The following is an 18,382-nucleotide window of genomic DNA, read 5'->3' on the forward strand; positions in this document are numbered from 1 at the left end:
AATGCAAATCTGATACCTGGGTGAGTTTTCACAAATCCCTTAGAAATATCTTAGCAAGTTTGGATTCAGGGTTTGTTGGTACTATGGACATTTGGGGCCAGATAGTTCTGTGCTGTGGGGGCGGCCCTGGGCACTGTAGGTTATTTCATAGCACCCTAGGTCTCTACCACTGGGTGTCAGGAGCAACTGCTTCAAAATGTCAACTGCTCCAAAATGACTGACAACCAAAATGTCTCCAAACATTACCAAGTGTCCTCTGGAACAAAATCCCCCCCTAATTCCCAACTGAGAACCACATTTTAGCTGATCTGATCGGGTTAACAAACAGTGGCCTCCAGGAAAGGCTGGTGGTCTGGGGAGACTTCTTGGAGGTGGTGGGAGTTCAGCCCTTGAAGGAGTGAATTTAACAAAGGGAAGGGAGAAGCCCTGGTGCTAGGAAAGCAGGAGCAAAGGGAGGCTTGGAGGCGGGCACGCTCGGTAATGGCAGCCGAGTGGGATGGCTGCACACGCCAACAGTTGTAGTGATTAATTAGCCAGATACAGAAAATCACTCAGAACCATTTCCAGCACGCATTCCACGCACAATAAATGTTTGCTAACATCGTCATAGCAGAATCTCCACGAGTCCAGATAATGACATCAGTTTATAGCAACTCACAACTTGCCACTATTGATTTTGGCATCATTCCTGGTGTTTAACAATAATCCCTCTAGCCATTGTCTTGTGGTTTCTCTCCATGTTATTTTCCGTTCATTGTCCTACAGCCAACCTTGGGGGGCGGGGAGGTACAGGATGGGGGCTCAGGCAGGGAGGAGGGTCTGGGGGCAGGGGTTAGGGGTGGGGGGTAAGATTCGAAAAGGGTGAGCAAAGGAAGGGAAGAATGAGATTCAATCATCATGAACAAAATATCAACATTTTAAGTAAAAATAAGACACAACAGGACCTGGCGGAGAGGGAGGCAATTGAGACGAGCATGGCGGTGCAGTGGAGCCCGTCTTTATTTCAAATGTTGCCATTCTGTTCATCATGGGTGTTTTTACATTAATTTAGCTTTTGAAAAACTTTGCATTAAATTGTTATTTATTCTGATTACTGATGAGCCCCTGTGTCCACCCCTCCTTAAACCTGGTGCCCAAGGCCAGTACCTCCCTCCCCTGACCCTAGTGCCAGCCCTGAATGGCAGGATTAGGGAGCTGGGGCTGCATTTCCCATAGAGAAATGAATCTCAGAGAAGCTTAAATGGGCTCCTGTTTCAGACTCACCTTTAGATACCCCCTCAGGAAGGACACAACAAAAAAGTCTTTATCTGGATATAAAGCACATTTCTGTGATCCCATGCCCTGAATAGTTCCCTTATCAACGTTGTGAAAACTCCACCAGGGGCAACTTTCACAAGCCTTGAGGACTGAGAGACAGGCCTGGCATGTGTTATCACCCAGCCCAATATTTACAGGGAGAAACTAATCATGAAATAAAGTGACATTTTTATTTTGAATTTAGGCAATGTCCTCGACTAAAAGGAAGCTGCTGCAAATAAGCCTTGTGAAAGGGCTGGGATACTTAGGATTTTTCCAAAACCTTCCCACGGCGCGTGGGGTCAGCATTTGCGCAGGTTCAAATGCGCTGCCGGGGCTTGTAGGGGCGAACGCTAAACCCAAATTCCGCTTGGGAAGAGAGCTGGCGCCCCCTGTTGACACCGAAAAGATCTTTCCCCAGAAATGTTTCTGCACACATTCTCTAAGCAAGTCCTTAAATGGCTTACAGCGGATCTAGTCGTTCCAAAGTGTACATGTGAACAGGTAATGATTTCTGGTTGGTGGGTGTGTCAGTACAACTTCTACAAGAGGGCAAATGGCAGCAGCCACCCAAATTTTAAATGGGTGTCACATATTATTAACTCGGTGTTTGGTGTTTCCCCTTGCAGTGGTCTACAGAACCTGACCGGCAGCCAAGTTCAGTGACTTGCTCAAGGTGGGTCTTTGGGGTAGAGTCTCTACTCAGCTAAAACTCCAATTCGGCAAATAGGACATAAAGGCTAAGAAGACGGCTTTAAAAATGAAATCTGGTGTGGAGGCATAAGAACGGTTTTGAAAAAAATAGCATGTCCTGAAGGGGGAATAAAAACTACGTGAAGCTTCAGTTTGAACTGAAATGGACAAGAGAGAAGGTACTTATTTGACCTTGGAAGTGTTTACTATAAATGAAAGGAGATTTTCTGACTATAGAGATGAAAATTAATGGAAGAAATCTCAACTACGATTGGAGTCCTGAGGGCCTTTATGGGAAGCTCTTACACCCCACACTCATTATTGGTTGCCCCAAACAAGAAGAGACAAGACTTACGTCCCCAAGAGGAAGATGTTTTTCAGTCTCCTTCCCCAGCAGGAAGAAGGATTTTTCTCCTTCCCCAGCAACGACTTAGCCAATGAGAGACTCACAATCCAGACAATGAAAAGCCACTACATTCTTTTTTCTTTTTTTTTTAATATTGCTCTTTTGCTTTTTAAAGATTTTATTGGGGAAGGAGAACAGGACTTTACTGGGGAACAGTGTGTACTTCCAGGACTTTTTTCCAAGTCAAGTTGTTGTCCTTTCAGTCTTAGTTGTGGAGGGCGCAGCTCAGCTCCAGGTCCAGTTGCCGTTACTGGTTGCAGGGGGCGCAGCCCACCATCCCTTGCGGGACTCGAATCGGCAACCTTGTGGTTGAGAGGACACACTCCAACCAACTGAGCCATCCTGGAGCTCAGCGGCAGCTCAGCGGCAGCTCAGCGGCAGCTCAGCGGCAGCTCAGCGGCAGCTCAGCGGCAGCTCAGCGGCAGCTCAGCGGCAGCTCAGCGGCAGCTCAGCTCAAGGTGCCATGTTCAATCTTAGCATCAGGGGGTGCTGCCCACCATCCCACAAGTTGAACTGGCAACCTTGTGGTTGAGAGCCCACTGGCGCATGTGGGAATCGAACCGGCAGCCTTCGGAGTTAGGAGCATGGAGCTCTAACCACCTGAGCCACCGGGCTGGCCCCCGAAAAGCCACTACATTCTATCTCCCAGTTTCCTCCAATGGACTTTTTGTTTATAACAGCCCCTCCCAATCCCCCTTTCCGCTATAAAGGAACATTCTTCTCCTTTGTTCTCCAGACTTGCCTGTGGTTTTGTCATAGCTTGCCTGTCCTGAATTGCAATTCTCTGCTGTTCCTGAATGAACCAACCTATTTTTGCTGGTAAAACAACAAACTGTTATTTTTAAGGTCAACAACATTGGTACTGATTTTAAAACAGCATACGTCGAGGGGAAGGATTGTGTTTAACTTTTTTATTAAACGTTAAATTTTTTTTTTCCCCCTTGGGAGTTACAACCTTGAGTTTGCTCCATCACTCTGAAAATAATTGGGCCACATCTGGGCTGACACAATGCTCACGTTAGGGTTTTGGAAGCAAAGTTAGTACTTTGCACTGAACAGTCACGTTTTCCTTTACACCTCAGGGGAATCTGAATTGGAAAGAATTGTTTGCCCTCTCCTGATAGCCATAGAAATTCTTACTGTGAGGATGTACTAGTGTTCATTTTTCTCAGCCATCCCCAAACCCCAAAGACTTTGCCTCCAACACCCTCCTTGACTTTTATTTCCAAATGCTACTCAAAAGTCAGCTTCAAGTCAAATTTCCCTGTAACCAGGCAATCCTGAACATCAGGCTAAAAAGCAGCTACCCTAAGGCTGCCCAGATCTGTGTTTAATGCCCAGGAAACACGTCCAGATGGTGGTGGGAGAGGACAGTAGGCGGTGTCTTCAAAACCAGGAGTTCCAATTCTAAAACTGCTCTGAGTGGTTTTTCTGCTCCTTTCTTTGGCTTCGGGAAATACCACTGGGTTTCTCACGAGCAAAACAAGTTGATTTCCATTTATAAGGAACAAACGGCTGGAATGATTAGTTGGGATATCTTCCCACTGGTTCTGAGCTCCCCAAGAGCAAGGACTGTATCTCTCATCTCTCGCCCAGGGCATAGAGGCTTTCAGGAAACTAACAGTATCTTAACACTTACACGGTACTTATTATGTGTCAGACACTGTTCAAAACCCTTTGCATATACTAACTCACACAATCCTCACAGCAACCCTTTTGTATCTCTACTTTATAGAGGAGGAAACTGAAGCACAGAGAGGTTAAGAAAGTTCTCTAGGGCCACACAGCTAACAAGTAATGGAGCCTGGATTCAGTCCCGGGCAACCTAACTTTAAAAATCTATATTCTTGGCCACTATACCAGTGGTTCCCAAACTTGCCTACACATTAGAGTCACCTGGGGAGCTTCAAGAACACACCCCGGGGAATGTGATTGAATTGGTCTTGGGTATGGCCTGAGTTTGGAAATTTTTAAGAGATCCTCCAGTAATTCTTATATGCAGACAAGTTTTGAGGACCACTACATTATACTATCCTTCCTCATTACCCAGCAAACGTTTGCTGAATTTAATTTGCTCCATGTGAAACTGTTTTCAGGAATATAAACAAACAAGCCCAGGAGGAAAACAAAATCTAACTCCGGTAATGGTCAATTATGTTGTAGAACAACTAACTTTAATTGATAGGGGATGTACTAAGAGCATGGGTTTGGAGTCAGACATTCCTGGATTCAGATTCTAAATTACGAGCTGCATTGCTCACCAACCCACTTCCTTCCTTCCTAGGCACATAGCAAGATGACATTACCCAGCTTCCCTTGAATCTGGGTGTGATCACATGACAGAACTGTGACACTGGAATGTGAGCAAACATCTGCGGCACTAAGCTGTCCTCCTGTCTCCGTGAAGTTGTGGGGGAGGTAGAGCCACGAGACGAGTCGGGAGGATTCTGGGTTCTTCCATTACCATTTGGAGAGCTGCCGTGCTGTCAGGTACTCAGGAGCACCGGACTGGACTTTATGTGAATAAAAAAGGAAATTTTGTGAAGCTGCTGGGATTTGGGGGTCTATCTGTCCTTAGTGACTAGTGTTTCTTAACTAGCACATTGTGTGGCTTTGGGTAGGTCACTTACCCTAAGCCTCAGTTTTGTCATTTGCACGGTGAATAAGCCAAATACAAACCAAATAACGTTTGACAGCTGGATGACTTCCCTTTGCTCTCCGTGCCCTCTGTCCACCTGCTCTCTGCCCCGCAGCTGAGCCTCAGACGCTGCATGGAAGTTGGGTCCCACCTGGGGGAGGCCCTGGCAGGAGCTGGGCGGGTAGGAGCCCGAGGGTCAGGGCTGCTCTGGCCTCTCTGGCTACTTGCTGTAGCGAAGGCCACAGCTGCTGAGGGGCAGCCGCTCGCCTTCAGCCACAGGTGCTGGCAGTCACTCGCCCTTGGTCCCTTCAGGACTGAGATGAGGCTTAGGTGGTTCCCGTCTCATGATCGATGGGATGGAGAGGGGCATCGTGTTCCTGTTGCCAAGGATAGCCAGAAAAGGCAAGAAATCTGCCCTGACACACGTGACTGAGGCCAAGGACGGGCCCAGCGTGGACACTGAGAGGCGCCAGGTCTTCCTGTGGCCCCGAGTCAGCCCCCAGGTCCGTGTGGGTCTCCCTTGCTCCCTCTCACCTGTGCTAAGCAGTCCCTTCCCACGCTGTCCTCAGTCACGCGAGGGGCCACCCGCTTCTTCCCAGGACCCTGGCTGATACTGAACGTGAACGCCCCCTTGTTGAGTCCTGAACGAAGTAGTAGTTACGTAGAAAATCCTCAACACGTGTTGGATTTTCACTTTATTGTACATAATATTTATACACTTTTATTACTTCTTAGATTATTGCTACAACCAAGAAAACCTGAAACTGCACCTTCAAGTACTAACCACGTGGTCTTGGGCAAACAATTCCCGTCTGGGCTTAATTTCCTCAACTGCAAAGTGACCATATAGGACTAGATGACCACTAAGCTTCATTCATTCATTCACTCATTCATTCACCAGTCCCTGATTCCTTATTCTGGGCAAGGTCTTGTGCTGGGCACCAGGTAGATATGTGCCCTGCCCTCACAGAGGGCGTCAGACAATAAATAGGAAAACAAATCAATACGGATCCATACAATGGAGGAAGGGCCACAACGGTTTTGTTTTGTTTTAAGGAGTGTGTGCTGTAACGGAGAGAAGAGGTAAGTAGGTGCCTGGGCCTGTCTGAAACGGTAGCCCTTAAGCTGAGGTAAGGAAGAAGGAGGCAGAGCATTCTAGAAAGGAATGTGGGAAAGTCCTTAGGCACCATTCTGGCTCCAGGCTGCACATTATTCTCACCAGGGGAGTTTTTAGCCCAGTGGTTGCCCCAGGGAGATTTTGCCACCCAGGGGACATTTGGGTGTATCTGGTGACAATTCAGGTTTTTACAACTGGGGAGGGGATGCTATTTGTATCTAGTGGGCAGAGGCCAAGGATTCTGCCAAACAGAATGCACAGGGCGCCCCCACAACAAAGCCTTCCCAGCCCCAAATGTCAAGATTGCTAAGGAGGAGAGACCCTAATTTAGCCCCATGCCCAGATTTTTAATGAATCGGTGTTGACTGGGGCTTGAGCTTCAGCATTAAAAAAATTTCTCCAGGTGGCTCTAACCACTGCGCACAGGGACGTGGAGGAACTGAGGGACCAGAGAGCAGCCAGGAGGGGGAGAGGGACTGGGATGCAGGTGAAGAGACAGATAAGCATGTTTGTTCTCATCTTAGGCTCAAGCATCCTAAGAGCCTTTAGCCTCCATCTTCTAGCAAAATGCCGTCCTAATTAGTGAAGTTTTTACTGACTTAGACAACTGCGCAAGTTCCTTAAATGAAACCGTCGTCGCGTGAGCATGGGGTTTGGGAGCCAAACCATGTGACCTGAGCGTGTCTTGCCATCTCTGAGCCCGGCTCCTCCTCTGGAAAACACAGACTCAAGTACCTGCCTCTAAGGTGCTGTGAGGTTTATGAAGAACATACCACATGCCTGGTGGACAACTGTTCCGCATCTCACAAAGGTTCCCTTTTACAAGAGTCACGTTTGAAGTGCGAGGTGTGATTTTCCCGATTGCTCAAAGTGGACGATTATATAATGACATCTGTCACATCAAAACCTCTTTGTGATATATAGAGGATGTATTACACAATTGTACACTTGAAACCTATGTAATTTTACTACCCATTGTCACCCCAATAAATTTGAAAACAAACAAACCAACCTCTTTTAAAGTACTGTCTTTAAAAATAAGTATTTCTTGGGAGCATTTGAGATCTTGCTCCCTGGCATATGTCATCAATTTGGCTCAAATAAAGTCTTAGGAAATTTTTTTAAAAAATAGTATTTCTTTTAAATATTCCATTTACAAGTAAAAATATTCCAAAAAAAAAAAAAAAAAAAGGACAGGTTTATCAAGTATTTATGTAGGTCGCTATAATCAAACCTACAAAATGTGTTTACCACAAGTCTACACTAGAAGGATAAGGTAACTAACAGTGATTTGCACCCAAAAGTGGGGAGAAAGGGGCAAGTATTACCATCATGTCCCCTAGGTAGCTCAGAAATTGGTAGCATGGAAAAAACAAGATGTGCCATCAGACACTCGGGTCAGAAAAAACCCCATTTCCCAACAGCAGAATCTGACACAGACCTACCCCTCGCCCCCCAGGCTCTGGGAACAGTTCTGGGAAAAAGACAACAATGTTTAAGGCAAATTCCAAAGAGTAAATACTTTAATTTTCTTCCAGAGGACTCTTAAATTCATAATATTTTAAATAGTCACACTAACAAGTTACAGTCCCACAAAAATACTTGTACAGCGTCAGTGTTCTTAAAGTATACACATCCATAATTACATCAGTTAGGAAAATTAAGACACTTAGCAATGATACTCAACACATACAACGTGTGTTCTTTTACTTATGGAGAGATCAAGTCACGGTCTAAACTAATTCAGGACAGATTAACGTAAGCGCTGAACTTGGCACCCCTACCAAATTTTAAAATGCAAAGTCCTGTGTGACCGGCAAGTTATACAAGGTAAGACAAATCCAACTAGAAACCGGAAGCTGCCATTTCATATACACAAAACACGTGTGAAACAGCAAAGTAAACATATTTGTCTAAAGGTGGGGCTGCTATTTCAACCCCCCAAGGCATTAGTGATGTCAACAGTTATAATAGGTGAAAATCTCTAACACCTATGTTTTTAAAAATTGCTGACATTTCAAAGTATGAATTGTTGAAACTCTCTGAAATTTCTCATCCCAAAAGAAGCCTATTGCAGTGGAGTGTTAGACTGCCTTTTCCACCTCTGATTTGCAGCCACTACAACGGAAGGAAAATATTCTGATTAAAATGGGCTGACTTGCAACCGCACATATAAAGTCTATTAAAGGGAGCAGTGTACCTAGCGTGATCCTGAAACTACTGAGATAAAAATAAATTGGCACAAAAGCACTCGATTATTCTTGTAGGAAAAAACTGATGATATCTTCCAGTAAACAGATTTCTTGGTAATGGGAAAAAAGTTTTTTCCCTTCGTTACCTATATACTCTACAAATAAGTTTCCTCTTTAAGATTCACAAATGTATATTTGATTTATTCTGTTTGATACCAATTGGTACCTCCAGTTGATGAACTTGCAGATACCAGAGTTTCACTTCATTCTTGCACAGCCCCTCACTTTCAAGAAGCTTCAAGAACTCTATAGACATCCTCTCTAATGTCTTAAGAAGGTCAAGAGGATGTGAGGAAAAACAGGGAGTAAGACTGCTCAGCACAGACTCCCCACTAATCTGAAGTATACCCAATGCAGGTCTAAGAAAACTGACGCAAAGTGAAATGGTTTCTCCTTAATCTCCAGCTTTTTGCCTATTTCAAATTTAAATTCATGTTGACCATTGTTAATCCTGAAACCGTCTGGTGCCAAGTGTGGATTCCTCACTTCAAATTGCTTCACTTCAGCTCTGCCTGCTGCCTACACTCTGGTGAGCACACACAGTGCAAACGACCCGGGGGGCCGCACCCCTGTGGGCCAGCAGCCCCTGTGCGAGCAGACAGGTTTGTCTGGACTGTTTTGGAACTGAACAAAGGCACCAAACCTACAGAACAGTTTTCAAATGAGATGGTTAAACAGTAATTCCCTTAGAAGCTGGAACTATTGTAATAGCATTTTAAAAGTGACACATGGCAGGAGGGAGAAACACTGGTTTTTGAGATTTTTGCCATTTTAGGCACATTGCTACTTGGGAAGTTGTTTTTCTTTCCTAAAGTGAGTTTTACATGATAAAAAGATCAAGGTTAAATATGTGTGCTTAAGTGGAAATCCAAATTGGACCCAAACTTTAGTGAAATGGAAGTCTGCTATGATGTCTACAAGAAACACTGTATTCTATCTGAAAAGGCGAATGTTAAGTGAACGTTCTACTTGTAAGTAATACCAATCGGGGACACACAGGAAGGGAAACTGGGGGACCCAAACCAGTCATTCAAGGGAAGACACCGCCATGGCCCTGTCTGTCTGCCTTCATAATGGAAGGTGGTCTGAGCATGTTTCTGTAACACTGTGAGTTCTGACACTTGCCGACAGATGTGGACCAGGCTTGCTACGTGGACTCCTGGGGGAGATATGTACGTGGACTAGACACAGTGACAAGCGGACACACACAGCTTCCTCCATTCGGGAGTGTCGCATCACAAGAGAACCACGCAGGTACTGCGGCCATTCAGAAATGCCAAACTCTCAGAGATGCAAGATCCACAGGAGCTGCTCCATGGGATGTCACCAGACTGCTCTCATGTGGCAGTGCCACCAGTTTGAGGGGTCTCAGGTCTGGGCACCCTGCTGGGCGTTAACTCCCACACCATCATTCACACACAGGCACGCACACACACACACACATGCACACACGCCCTAACCAGTGGAAAAATCTCTGCTGGACTTTGTCATGAGAAATCCCTTTGTTCACAGAGAGGGACACTGAGGCTTAGGGAAAACGAAGGCCGTGCGTGGCCAAGCCACCCACTTGAGAAGTCCCAAATCTGGCAACCCCAGGATCCTGCCCAACACCCCTTACTGTGTTTTCGCAGCATAAAAGTTTAAAGAGACACTTTTAAAAAAGAAAAACTTAAGGATACTTAATGATGTGGAAGTATTCCTATATAGATACACAAATATCTCAAGTAAAGAGCATGTTGGCTAAACTGACAATGAATAGACCCTTGACTCTGAATCTTTCACAACCTCAGACACAAGCTTTCTGTTCCTAAACATAGATTCTCTCAATAGCAAGTGCAGGAAGGCAGAACAGAGCAAGAACCATGGAGACTGCAGGATATAGATATGTTTAAATGGGATTTATAAACCTAATTTGTCAAAAGACGGGTCCCTTTGCAGCTCAAAGAGCAAACAAGAGAACGATCATTCTCGCTATACCATATCTAATTGAACTTAAATAGTGTAACTGTGGGAAATATATTGAGAAGTTAAAGAGATTTTATACTTTTCAGTTTGATCAAGCATGTTTCACTTTGATTAAGCATCACAGACAATGTCCGTAGTATGTCCCATTGCAAGGGAAATGGAGCACAGGGGCTCCAAGCACAGGGCGATCGGACTGTGCCCCAGAAGCAGGCTGGGCTTTCACGGCAATAAAAACAGCCTTGGCGGGTGTTTACTCGGGACCTCGGTCTACATGGACTCCACTTAATTGGGAAAGAGTAGCAGAGCTTCCGTGATGCTTAAACAGGTGGTTACTCTGAGTGTTGCCCTTCATAGTTTTTTGGCAGTAAAAAGGAAACAAAATAAAACTAACAGCTATTGAGCACAATTTTTATAAATTTTAAATGTTCAGATTTTTGGTTTACATTACTTTCTTGTTTAGAAAAATTAGAGTGAAACTGATTCAATGTCATTTTCCCAACCCCAAATTGAAATGTGATTCTGAAATCCAAATTCACCTCGATATTCCCCCTTCAGAACCTGAGAATTCTTATTACGTGACTTTCAACAGTGGGTGAATACAAAGTCCTACATTTTCTTTCTGCTGAATTAACCCCAAGTCAGAGACTGAGATGAGAACAATTTCCCTCTCACTTCCAGGTCATGACATACTTGATATTAACCAAAATCACTTCTGAGAAAGTGTTCCCAAGTATCTTGGAATAAATCATAGTATTGCATCTATGAATATGCATGCTCTAGGAAAAGCAAAATATTCATGGAAGCATAAAACAGTTTTGCCTTTAAATAAAAATACTTTATTCATTCCTGACAGGTTATCAAAACATACACTTAACCAAGTAAAAACGGTACTTTGAAATAGCTGACTAGGGCATATTTGGAGGATTTTTGGTTAATTTTAAGAGTAAAAACTACTTCCATACTCCCTTTCCACACATTCCTAACAAGCTTGCCCTACATAACCTGCTTAAAATTGAACATATAAACAATTATATGGGCCCCAGTTCTTTATCGAACGCACATTTTCATTTACACTTAAAATAAATGGAAGTTATTACATTTGAGTTACCTTCCTTTGCCCCAAACTTTCAGCCTTACTCCTCTTTATGTTTTGTGTAACTCTATAAATTACATAAAGAAGATAGCACGTGACACGTATTAATCTAGAAACACATACACACACACAAGATAAAGTGCAACACAACAGAACGTGTCTGTGACACTCACGCTCTCCAACTCCCACAGGATTTTCTGAGTAAGTGGAAATAATGTTATTCTCGAGGGCATGAACACTAAATCCAACAGACGAGGTTATTTAGTCCTCACTGATATTTATTTTGAAAATCCTATTTGCTTTTATTTTCCTGTGGCTTCTGTCTCTCACTCACCATGAAAGTTTCGAAGCTATGATTCTTTTTAAATCTTAAGAAAAATCAACTCCTCAGAACAACATAAACAGTGCTTTCGAAGCGCTCAAAAGTTTCTGAGCACTCCTGACTGTCAAAGGAGCTTTCCAATGACATCTCATCTGTACCCAGGAGAATTATACTCATTTTAATAAAAGCAAGCATTCCACTAACTTGGCAGCAAATGCTTTAAGGACTTGATACCAGTCACCGAACCTTTCTACAGGCAAGTACCAACTTAGCCCTAAAATGTCAGAGAAGTTTTGGTTGCACGTGGTTGTGATATTACATTATTGACCTAAGAACTGCTTTTGTTCCTGAGATGAACACAATAAAATTAAAAGAGTTCCTTCTAAAGCTGCCAATGGGACACTATGCTCCTTAGTTCTGCCTTCGTTATCTTCGTAAGGATCATGCCTGAAATATCAGTCCTCCCCGTGGCGCCATTTCTGTGACTCGTCTTGCCGGACATCAGGTCGAATTTGGTTTCTCATGCCACCTAACACGTTTGATGTTGCTTCTGTGGCGACAATCAGAGGTTTCACCACTGCGGGAGGAATCTGACGCAGAACCTCGCCCACGGCCCCAGTAACGCCCCTGCTCTCGTGTTCTCGAGCTGCGGTTTCATAAATGGTGTGAGCCGTGTCTGTGATTCCCTGAAAGGGGGCAGGGGAGAAAAGGGAGCAAATTACTGGGCAGAAAACTCCCTAAACTATCCTGTAATCACACTTAATCAACATGATATTTGTAAACTTAATCAACATGATATTTGTAAACTAGACCTCCCCTTCCTACCCAAAAAAGCCTGTGCTTTTGAGATAACCCAGGATAATTATTTCTATGATAAAATTCTAATTATAAGGGGAAGTAAGAGGCAATTATTATGATTTAGTATTTTGTGGAGTCACATGTGCAAAAACTGTAGTAGGGAAACTTACAGAAGTATTTAATGACCCAAGCTTTGCTGGCACTATTTATCACTAGTTAAATCAAACTTAGCAAACAAAGCTTTTGGAATAAATGTAATCACTAAAGGCATATGATAGTTCCTCTGATTCAACTGTAACAAGAAAATCTAATTCTAGTAAGCTCCAGGATATTATTAAATTTGTTTTAAATTGCTGGCTATGTACTAGAAAAGATAACTGGAATATTCCATTAAGATAAAGGGCTAAATAGAACATTTTATTGGATTAAACAGAGAAAACTTGGAGAACATACAGCAGGAGCATATTTAATAAGCAGGAGCATTTTTCACCTTGCTTATAACTGCCTGACGTTAAACTCATCAGGATGCTCAGCTTTAAAGCTGAATATATAACCGCGGGGGTCAAGCCGACGTGGTAAAACATCACACGATTTTCACATCTCACCATCAGTGGAACTCGAAGTCCCTCAGGGGACAAGAGCAGGTTCCACTGTTGCTTTTCAATGAAGGGCACAGTACAAGGAGCTCTGGGCTCTCTGTGGAAACCCAGGAACCTTGTCCTACCCCAAATCTAGCCATTACTCTGACAAGCTAGCAAGAGTATCATTTCTACCCAACACAGCAGGCAAAAATGGAGTACCGTAAGGGGCAAAGTACAGAAGAAAAAAAAAAAAAAAGCATAAGTGCTATTTTTAAAACTATCTACAAGAGCCAATAAAAGAAACCATGAACACACTGAAGAAAATGCTTACAATTTATACATTTGTCCACATCATCTGCTTCCCCCGTCCCAGCTCCCCTCCCTAACCCACAATGAGAAGGTATCAGCTTATTGTAATATGATGATTAACACCACCAAGTCTGGAGGCTACAGAAGTAAATTCAAATCTCAGGTCTGTCACTTGGCTGTGTGACCTTAGACAAGTCCTTTCAAATGGGCAATTACAATATTGTGATGATTGTTAGAATTAAATGAAATAACGCGTCGAACGGGCTAGGCACAGCTGAGCAGGTACTGAGTGTTCATTATCGAATTCCTAGACAACAATCTAGCTCTGTGCCTTACAACTACCGGCCACAAATCACAACTATGCAAAGCAGGGGTCAGCAAGCTTTCTCCATAAAGGGCCAGATGATAAACATTTATGGGCCATAAGTCTTTGTTGTTTATTCTTTTTTATCTTTTTATAGTCCTCTAAAATTGTAGAACGCATTCTTAGCTAGAAGTGCACACAGAAGCAGGCACTGGCCAGATCCGGCCTGCAGGCCTTAGTGTGCTGACTCCCATCTAAAGGATGAGCCTATCTGTGAAACACACAGCATGTTTTCCCTTAATCTCGGAGTTCTTAACATCTAAAAAGAAGAAGAAATATTTATCCCCATTGAGGAACCTCTATTTAAGAGCTTTTTTATATGGACTCAGATTCAGTCTCATCAAGAATCCCCTACCGTCTGAACCCCAGCTCACTGCAGTCGCCCTCCCTTCCTTCAGTCTTTGCAGGGACAGCTTTAGAGAACGACAACTGAACAGCAGGCCCAAACCCCGGCTCCAACCCTGGCCCCCCGCCCACTCGCCATGGCCGTTCTTCCTGAGCCTGTCCCCTCACCTGTGACGGGGAATGCCATCTACCTTCAAGGGTTCCTATGCGCTTGGCACACATAAATATTTATTTTAGAATGAATACCGATGAAACCAGGTAACCATTTTGCAAACTGCACAGTGCTACACATCCAAGAGCTATTATTATCCTGCTGTCAAACGCCCCTGTCTTGAACCCCAGGACCATTTTTACAAACCTGATTTCTCACATGTCCACTGGTAACTGGCCCAGTCCCAACAAAGTAGGAACAGGTCTGACTGGTAATTATCTCTCTTTGTTCTCCCAACTAAATCTCTTTTTCATAAAGGTGACCAGTCTTGCCTTTATTTACACACTAATACATTTCTGGGGGTTCCCCCTCAGTGGTCTTTCCACCACTGTGGTTTGGGACCACAGAGGCTAACTTTGGTCAGGTCAAAAAGACTGTTCTGCCTGTCAGCATACGATGGGGACAACATCCTTAATGAAATCCTAATACGCAAATCAATTATAAGTAAAATGACCTCAAACAATGTGTCATATTAAAAAGAATGTCATAAGAGATTAAGACAGGGAATGACCTTGAAAACAGCCATAAAATCAGGGTTCACTGGTGCAAATAAACTACAACTTGGTCATATTTAATAGACATCAAGACTCCAATAGTTACAAGGCACCATGTCCCCTAACAACTTCCTGCACATAGCAACAAGAGGACATTCGTGTGGACATTCCCGTAGCAGTGTTTTAGGGAAAAAATGGAAAGCAAATGTCTACCAATAGGAAAACACATAAATTATCTCTATTCATACAGTGAAATCCCACAAAACAGTTGAAATTAGATCTACATCATCAACATGGGTTTATTTTGAAAGTTAGGATACCTATAACACCATTTATGTGAACTTTTAAAATACAAACAAGAGTATGTTTTGCTTATGAATACACACTTGTATAATAAAACCATAAAAAAAGGTACAGAAAACTCTGTACTATCTTCAGGACAGGGAAGGCAGGGGAATGGGACCACGAGGGATTCACGGGAAAAGCTGCCTTTTTAAACAAATCGGAGGTGAGCATAGCAGAGTGCGGACATGTGTTGGGCCCCGTGGGTGAGCCCCTGTGCTGGCTCTTACTCCTGCTCACTCGTGGGGGGAGGCAAGTCACTGCTCCTCCCGGGTACCCAGTGGCCACCCCACGGCTCTCTTCTCCTACCTGACGCAGGGATTTGCCCTCACAGTTGGCAGCAGTGCCAGGTGCACTCCCAGGGGGTCCTTCAGAACAAACTCCAACCACAGGTGCTCTTTAGATAAAAGCCCGGGAAGAGTGGGAGCGGGTTATGGCCTGTCGCCCGAGCATCACCTACCTCTTTCACGACACTGTAGGCCTTGGCCACGCCTTCCCTCAGGTCCACTGGCTGGTGGGCTAACCGGTGATGAGGAAACCTTCTCATCTTCTTGGGCTCGATAGCAAGGGTACCCGGAGACACCATGTCATAAGCAGTCTCGGCTGCGGCCTGGACCATTTATCAGAAAGTAGAAGTGAATGAGAAGCAAGTCTGGAGAGTTAGGCTCCAACGGCGCACTTCCCACAGGGCCTGGGGAAGGACGTGGGGGATCGCGCCCACACACGGCACTTCCGCAGCGCTTGATTCTCTCCCACAGGTCTTACGACTTTGATAAGAACATGAAAGCGTACATTAAAAACCAACACTATCTGGATCAAGCTGATTTTTTCATGCCCTCTTCTGCCCTCTCAGAACGTTCTCCAAGTGACCGGGTTAGTCAAGAACACAGGGTCTGGATAAGGTCAGTTGGACCTTAATACTTAATGTAACAAACCTTAAAACAACTACTGTTTGCTCTGTAATTCTCTCTTTACATTTAGCTATGGTTTTTTTTTCACATAAATGTGGTAAAATAAATCCTCAGCTAGCTTAATGGCTATCATTTACAGTAGTATCTCGGTTTTTGAACGTTTCCATTGATGAACATTTCGGTTTACGAACGCCATAAATTTTATGGATCTATGCTATCATTAGATAGTAAAATTCACGCTAAATTTGCAGTTTTAGGGGTTTATTTTAAAGGTCTGGAACAGATTAACCCATTTTGCATTACTTTCTATGGGGAAACTGCGCCTCAGTTTTAGAATGTTTCAGAACTCAAACGGGCTTCCAGAATGGATTACGTTTGAAACCGTGGTAACACAAACACATTTCACACTGCATTCCACTGCGTATTTTCTACTAATAACGTAACACTGGACAGCTAAGCAATTTAAAAAGCATAGTATTAAATCATTACAAATAATATAATCTATTCTCATATTTTATTAATTTTGTATATTTCCACAGTATCATTTTTGAAAACAAAAATAACCCCACTGTTTTACAAAGACCCTTCTTCTTTGTATAGGGTCAGGTAGCCTATGGAAAGATACCTGTATGGTTTGAACCATTCGATTGGTGAGTTCTAGAGCGGCCATGGCTGTAGAGGTGCCAAAGGAGGCAGCGCCTCTCTGAAATCCTCTGACAATGCGGCCATCCTTCCGGTACTGCTCTATTGGTAACCAGACCAAGTCCTTCAGGCCTTGCACTGCAACAGGCGACAGACACACAGCAGTCAGCAGGCGTGCTGGGGCTCAGATCTCTGCTATCATTCTAACCCTGGGGCTTGCTTGCAGCCCCTGAAACGGGAGACAGCGTTTTGTGTATATGACTACAAATATAGGTTTTCTAGAAAGATGGTCCTCATGTAGACTCTCAAAGGCATCCATAACCACAAAAAGGTTAAGCATCACCGATCAGGCAAAATAAATCATCTTCTGATTAAAACAGGAAACTCACCTAATTGTACAAGTGAGTGCATAGGCCCAACACCTCCCAGGATGCCCGGTAGCTGGTTTTTCTTAATGTCAGTAAGCCATTCGGTGATTGCATATGAGAATAATTTGTCAACACCTAGCAAACTAGAGCAAATGACTATTAGTATAGAGGAAGGAAAAAGAAATGTATAGCTTTAGATAAGTTTGGGGGAATTTTTTAACTTAAAAGAAAATTTACAAATTACAAAGATAAAATATTATAATATTCAGTCTGAATATATAAATACATATAAAAATACATGTCTATACACATACATATAACCCAATTATAGTGTTAATTTCTACAAGGCTTAGGTAATATGAATAGCTGTGTTTTTCCACTGTTCTTACTTCTTGAACATCTAAAGCTCTGGCATAGGATTAACTCAACATCTACCGTGTTTCCCCAAAAATAAGACCTAGCCAGACAATCAGCTCTAATGTATCTTTTGGAGCAAAAATTAATATAAGACCTGGTATTATATTACATTATATTATACCCAGTATTATATATTATACTACAAATTACATTATATTATATTACATTATACCTGATCTTACAGGTATTATAGTAAAATAAGACCGGGTCTTATATTAATTTTTGCTCCAAAAGACGCATTAGGGCTGATTGTCCAGCTAGGTCTTATTTTCGGGGAAACACGGTACAAATTGCCATACGGTTCTTAGCTACTAAGAACCATTGCTTTCTGAATTTAGTCCAGTCTTTTCACTAAACAAACTGATTTACAACTTTGGGAAATTATGAAAAAATATCATAACTATAGCTGTGTTTGAAAAATACTTCTTTGTCAAACTTATTCTACTCTCTCAGAATGAAAACTAGCCGCTAACCAGTAAGGATCCTCTAAAAATGAGCTCTCTGCAGCCGATATGATAAAAGAATTAAATTATGTGTGCTTGCTAAGGAAACTCAATTTTAATTTGTTGTAAACTAATGTTAGTTACTATAGCTCAAAGCCTCAGGTAATAACCCAACTTACCCATGCCGATAGAAAAGCCTCTTCAGCTTTAGTTCAGAGCAGTTTAACTGGGCCAGACCGATCAAAATCCCAGCTAACGTGCCCTTTAAAATGAAGAAAACCCAGATTAATTTGTAAATTGAGAGACTCAACACTTAAAATAGTTGTTGTTTGGGAAAGCCAAAGCAACATTCACTAATGAAGCTAAAACACTTAA

General features: G+C 43.1%; 1 protein-coding gene across 4 annotated transcripts in view; it reads right to left on the reverse strand.

The window, feature by feature from the left end:
• Nucleotides 1–11,180: 11,180 nt before the first annotated feature.
• ATG2B (autophagy related 2B) overlaps nucleotides 11,181–18,382 on the reverse strand; it is a 64,058-nt gene continuing 56,856 nt past the window's right edge. For all 4 annotated transcript variants that reach the window (XM_019746363.3, XM_019746338.3, XM_019746347.3 and 1 more), the window contains 5 exons: nucleotides 18,187–18,269; nucleotides 17,169–17,290; nucleotides 16,763–16,917; nucleotides 15,687–15,836; nucleotides 11,181–12,468 (listed from right to left, as the gene is read on the reverse strand). In XM_019746363.3, coding sequence (XP_019601922.3) covers nucleotides 12,238–12,468; nucleotides 15,687–15,836; nucleotides 16,763–16,917; nucleotides 17,169–17,290; nucleotides 18,187–18,269 — 741 coding nt within the window. In that variant the 3' untranslated portion in view covers nucleotides 11,181–12,237. The remainder of the gene's footprint in view (nucleotides 12,469–15,686; nucleotides 15,837–16,762; nucleotides 16,918–17,168; nucleotides 17,291–18,186; nucleotides 18,270–18,382) is intronic.

Source organism: Rhinolophus sinicus, chromosome 3 (genome assembly GCF_057876585.1).
Source record: "Rhinolophus sinicus isolate RSI-liver-muscle chromosome 3, RSI-T2T, whole genome shotgun sequence".
Taxonomy (NCBI): Eukaryota; Metazoa; Chordata; class Mammalia; order Chiroptera; family Rhinolophidae; genus Rhinolophus; species Rhinolophus sinicus.